The sequence below is a fragment of the Octodon degus genome, unplaced genomic scaffold (genome assembly GCF_000260255.1).
Source record: "Octodon degus isolate 3935 unplaced genomic scaffold, OctDeg1.0 scaffold00151, whole genome shotgun sequence".
Classification (NCBI taxonomy): Eukaryota; Metazoa; Chordata; class Mammalia; order Rodentia; family Octodontidae; genus Octodon; species Octodon degus.
The window spans coordinates 6196258-6201989 of record NW_004524727.1 but is presented as its reverse complement, the minus strand read 5'-3'; the positions used below and the strand labels follow the sequence as shown (position 1 = coordinate 6201989).

At 59.7% G+C, this 5732-nt stretch overlaps 1 protein-coding gene across 1 annotated transcript; it reads right to left on the bottom strand.

The window, feature by feature from the left end:
* Window positions 1-408: 408 nt before the first annotated feature.
* Mycn (MYCN proto-oncogene, bHLH transcription factor) lies at window positions 409-5399 on the bottom strand. The gene is made up of 3 exons (XM_004642353.2): window positions 5329-5399; window positions 3549-4283; window positions 409-1746 (listed from the first exon to the last, which is right to left on the bottom strand). Exons 2-3 carry the CDS (start codon window positions 4210-4212, stop codon window positions 1160-1162), a joined length of 1251 nt encoding a protein of 416 aa, XP_004642410.1. The 5' UTR covers window positions 4213-4283; window positions 5329-5399; the 3' UTR covers window positions 409-1159.
* Between the last annotated feature and the right edge of the window lie 333 nt (window positions 5400-5732).

The following is a 5732-nucleotide window of genomic DNA, read 5'->3' as shown; positions in this document are numbered from 1 at the left end:
AATAGCTAAGGCTGGGCACGACACAAACTTGGAGTCCCAGAACTTGGAAAGTTGAGACAGGTGGATCCCTGTCAGCCTGGGCTGTATAGTGAGATCAAGACCAGCCTAAACTCCTGAATGCAAGCCCAGACTCTTACCCGCAAGCCACGCACCCTGCCCGTAGCCACACATGATGTGCACCTGCAATCCCAGGACTCAGGAGGCTGAGGTAGGATGATCACTGTGGGTTGAGACCAGCTTGAGCTCCATAGCAAGACACTGTCCTAAAACAAAAACTTCCAAGTCCCATCTGGACACGATGTCCTTCTGTAAACTGCTGCTTAATAAGGAAAACATTTGAGTTGCGTCATTTAATTGCTATTTATTTTCATAAACATGAGGTATTTCAAAGTGCTATAAATGCAGCACTAAATATATACATTTTGAAGAAATTCAACACAGAACTTTGCATTTCCCAGTTCTATGCACCAAACATGAACAAATACATTAACGGGGGGAAAAACAAAAACAGGCTAGGAAAAAGGCATATATATAGTAAATTTCTTTACAAAATTTTCTTAGTTCAAAAAGTGATAAAGTAATATCTACTCAAAACTTTCACAACTCATTTTCATACGAAAATATAAGTATCAAATGTAGTTATATATCAGCGTCATCCTAAAGTATACAGGCAGTGTAGGAATTAGTACAGTACAGAACCGGGATTAACAACAGATTCGTATACAAACCATGCCCCTCAAACATTGAGGTATCATTACAGCACTCTCGAGAGCTGGGCCACGGCCACCTCCCCGCCAGGACAAGGCGGTGTCCACAGTATTTACACGGACGTCCCAGGCGCACGCCGCTGGAGTTTAAGCACCATTGTAAAAAGGAGAGGAACCACGGTGACGGTGGTCCCAGACCACGGCTCCATCGGTCATGATATCACAGCTGCCATGGGGTGGACAGCAGAGACCCAAAGCCACCCAGGGAGAGCTCCTAGACATCCCGTAGAACCCCACAGGTCCTGCCCCCACCCAGATCCAAACACGAAAGGAGGCCAATTGGAGAAAGTAAACTAACATTCTTAATGTCAACACATGTTTAAAAATAAGAATCCAAATGTGCAAAACGTGGCAGTGAGCGTGCATCCGCCGTCCCGCATGTTGAGGGATGCCTAGCAAGTCCTGGCGAGCTCCACGCTTTGGAGCAGCTGCCGCCGCCGGGCCTGCAAGGCCTCCTTCTCCAGCAGCAGCTGCTGCTCTGCGGCCTGCAGGGCCCGCACGTACTCTGCGGCCTTCTTCAGAATGACCACCTTGGCAGCCTTGTCGTTGCGCACCAGTTCGGGCACGTGGTCCCTGAGTGTCAGGAAGCTGGAGCGCAAGTCGTTGCGGCGCTGCCGCTCCAGGATGTTGTGGTTGCGCCGGCGCTCACTATCCTCCGAGTCTGAGTGCCGCGGGCTTGAGTTCTTGGGCTTGGCAGGGGCTGCACCCTTGAGGGGCCGCAGCACCACCTCGCCCTTGGGTCTCTTCTGCCGCGGTTCCTCGCTCTCCTCAAACGGTGAGGGCGCCGCATAGTTGTGCTGCTGGTGGACGGGGGCGCAGCGTTTGAGGGGCAGCTCACTGAGGCCCGGGCGGCCCGAGCCCTTTGGGCGCACGGTGATGGTGAAGGTGGTAACCGCCTTGCCTCCAGAGGAGCAGCGCCGCTTCTCCACGGTGACAACATCGATCTCCTCCTCCTCTTCTTCTTCCTCATCCTCGTCATCTTGGGGAAAAGAAGTGTTAGAGCGCATGCAGGGGATGCCCGGCTCGCCTCGGGTGTGCCTATCCAGACCTCTTTAAATTACTACGTACTAGCCAGGGTGGTGGTTCACACCTGTCATTCCAGCACTTGGGAGGCTGAGGCAGGAGGATGCTCAAAGCCAGCCTGCCTGAACTGCGTAACAAGATGCTGTCTCAGAAAAACAAAAACCAAAAATCAAGAATGTAAATATTTATAGAAATACATTTTTGTTCCCAGAGTCCAACACGTGAGCAGGAAGGACTGGGGCGCAGTCGCACTAGCTCTGCATCTGGGCTGCACCCCAGCACCACAAAATGAGAAAAAAAAAAAAAAAAACTTTCAGCAGGTGCTGAGACGGATCACCATCCTGCGCAAAGTGCTTAACCTTCTGCACCTGGGTTTCCTTGGCAATTCAAGAGGCTAAGGAACCCTGTGCAGCGCAGCACGCCTGTGACCTCAGCACTCAGAGTCTGACGCAGGAGGGGCCCACGAGCTCGGGGCCCGCCTGGGCTAGAGTGAGATACTGTCTCATAAAAGAAAAAAGAAAATCCCACCAGCACACCACACACCAGAGTCTCCTCATTTGGGGAGCCTCGAGGAGTGAAACAAATGAGCTTAAACTGAAGATCCACTTCATTCCCTCAGAAAGAGGAGGAAGAACCGGGAGGGGGTTAGAACACGACGACCAGGCCGAGTGCGCCTCCGTGCAAGGCCACCGCCCACAATCATGATGCTTCCCGGCGGATGCAGCTACGGGACACAGCAGTGCCGGCTGCCCAGGCAGAAAACGTCCAATACGCCAGCCAGCGTGAACATCAAAACACAGCCTGTGCTGGCAAGGGGCGGGGAGCAAAGCCAGGGTTTGTTCTCGGACCCAGCGGGCTGCGGGGCTGGGCCCTTTAAGCCGAGCTTTGGGGCCTTGCCAGGCAGACAGCTGTGGGAAGTAAACGCTTCCTCACCTCGCGGCAGGCGCAAGCGTTAAAGGGACAGGGCCTGCAGCCGCGCGTACTCCCAGTTTGCTCCGGGAGCCGGGAGTAAATACAGACGCGTCCAGAGGCACCCTGCAAACAGAGGCCCTTGGGCGCAGAGCCCGGGCGGCAGCTCAAAGGGCAGCACCACGGCCCTCGCGCCCCAGACCGCCGGCAACGGCTCGGTTTAACCCTTGTTTTCCAAGGACAAGCACACAATGGAGCGGCCCTAACAGGGCTGCTGGGGGCTTGCATTTACCTCCCAAAGCTCAGGTCTCCAACCACAACAGGAATTAGGGCCACAACACAGTTTGACCGCTGAAAGGGGTTAGCCATGAGAATGCACAGGCCAGAGGGTGCAGCTTTGGGATGGAGGGCAGGAGGGTGGCAGTGGTCAGGCCTGCGGACCCCTCCTACAAGGCCCGGATACCGCGCTACAGGAGTAAACAGCCCACCACCCACGAAGGGCGGGGGAAGGGCGCGCCCCCCCTTGCAAAAAAATGAAAAGACAAAACCGGCAGTTGCAACCTATGCAGTCTCCCCAACTTCCTGCGCCCGAAATAGGATCTGCACGACCTTGCTCTTTGGGGGGCGCCTCCCCCCTCTTCTCAGCCCTGCGCTGGAGCTCCTTTCCATTGCCGCCAACAGGCCTGTGCCCAGGGTGGGGGACAAGGTGATGCCCACAGCTAGACTCCCTGATGCTGGGCCGACACGCCAAGAGGGGCCCTCTGGGCACCGGAGCTACCGCGTCCCGGAGCCAACAAAGGCAGCGCGCGCTTCGCGCCTGGAGAGCAGTGCTAGGGCCGGCCGGCTTACCCGAGTCGCTCAGCGTGTCCTCGCCGGAGGTGCTCGGCGCCACGGTGCTGTCTGAACGGTCATCAGAGCGTGGTGAGGCGGCCCCTGCGGCTGCAGCCACTGCAGGGACATCGGTGACCACCGGGGCTGCGCCTGGCGCCGGGATTCCGGCCGGGGCGGTGGGCACGGGTTCGCGGGGAGTCGGCCGGAATGGGAAGACCGCGGCGGGGTCCACGCAGTCGGCGGCGCCTCCAGGCCGCACTCCCGGGGGTCCCGAGGTGGGGGGCGCAAGAGCCGGGAGCGCGCGGCCCAGCTGCAGCTTCTCGCTCACCGCGCGCTCCAGCTTCTCGCGCGCCGAAAAGCCGCTCCACATACAATCCTGCAGGATGACGGGGTTCGGGGTGAGGCGGCTCAGTTCCCCCAGACCAAACGCCTCCTCCTCGGCCGGGTCGCCCCACAAGTCAGGCTCGCACAGCAGCATCTCGGTGGCCCAGTCCGCGGGCTCCGGGAACGCCCGGCTCGGCGACAGCGGAGGCGTGGGCAGCAGCTGGAACTTCTTCCAGATGTCCTCTCCCGGCGGCGTGGAGTCGGGGCCACCGAAGTAGAAGTCATCCTCGTCTGGGAGGAAGCAGGGTTGCAGCGAGTCGAACTCGAGGTCCGGGTTCTTGCGGATCATGCCCGGCATGTCGTGCGGGACGGGGCCGGGCGGTGGCCAGAGGCACCCACTGCACCCGCGGGCTCCGTCTCTCCCCAGACCTGCAAGCGACAGGCACGGCGCAGTGGGCTGGGGCGCACAGCTAGCGTCCCTCTGTGCGCCCGAGCTCCCGAGGTGCAGAAGTCCTGCCCTGCGCTCTCTCTTTTGTGTACAAGCTGTCTACACCCGGGCAGGAGGAGCGTGCGGAGCCGGGGGGGGGATGGGGGTGGGCCATTGTTGCGCCACTCCGTGGAGGTGACATTTTTTTTGGGCGGGGGGGGGGGGGGTGGAGTGGCCGTGCAACTTTGCAAACTGCAGCTCCATTCACACACAGCCGCCGGGGGAGGGGGCTGCTGGCGGTGCAGAACCGAGCTCGGAGCTCCCAGCATGCAACCCCCCCTCCCAGCACCGGGACAGGACCACCGCGCCGGGGGTGCGTAACCTCAGCCCGCAGCCAAACAGGGGATTCTTTAGCTCAGCCCTCCTTCTCCAACACCCCCTTTGTAAAAAAAATGCAACCTTAAAGTGCAAATGCTGGCAGGAGGGAGCAAACTTTGCAAAGGTACAGAAGCTCCAGACACGGAGCTCTCCAATGGGGACCCCAAAACCCACCCTCCACGCACACTCGGTGTTATGCAGGCACTCTCCGACAACCACCCGCTGCACGGATAATCCAGCCTGCATTATTTTGCATCCAGCCAACCCCACCTCCTACTCGCCCAGGCCCCCAGCGACAATCCCTTCTCGGGAGCGCGCAAATGAGGCGCAGCCCAGACCTGGGGACTGCGCGGGGAGGGCCACGACCCCTGCAAACCGTGACCCAGATCGCGCCGCCCCACCTCACCCATTTTCCCTCCCTTCCTCGAGGCCACACTTTGGGCCTGAGTCCCACTACTCGGAGGGACGCAGCGAGTCCGCGCCGGCTCCAAACAGAGCCATCTCCCCCGCAGGGCGCATCGCTTTCCGCCGGAGCCGCGGCTCTCTCCCTGGAGAGGCTGGGGAAAGACTAGGGCGGGTCTGTTCTCCTGGGGACCCGCGGAGCCGGGCTAGCTACTCTTGAGCTCGAAAGGTTTCCTTCGCGAGCAACACGCGTTCTCCGCTCCTTACCTCCCAGGCCTCCCGGGGTCTCCCGGGCCGCGGTCCGTGCGCTGCGCGCGCCCTGCACCCGCTTGGCTCCGACACTGTCCTCAGAGCCCCCCGCACAGACAGATGACTGTCACTGACTGCGCTTTGAAGCTCGGGGGATATTATTAACTGAAAAATCTGACACACCCGGGGGGCGGGGAGAGAAGGGGCTGTGGAGCAGGCCAGGGGAGGGGGCGAGGCGGCGGCGCGCGGCTTCACCCCGCCCTCTTGATTTCCATAAAAATCAGGGGAGGTGCCAAGGCTTTCGCGCCAAAAGCCACTTGCTTTTCTTCTTACTAGAGGAAGCTTCGGCGCTGGCGAGCCCGGTGAGCTCCTCTCGCCCTTTGGAGCCCAGGTTTGCAGCCGGTGCGCGGCGAGCCAGTTGC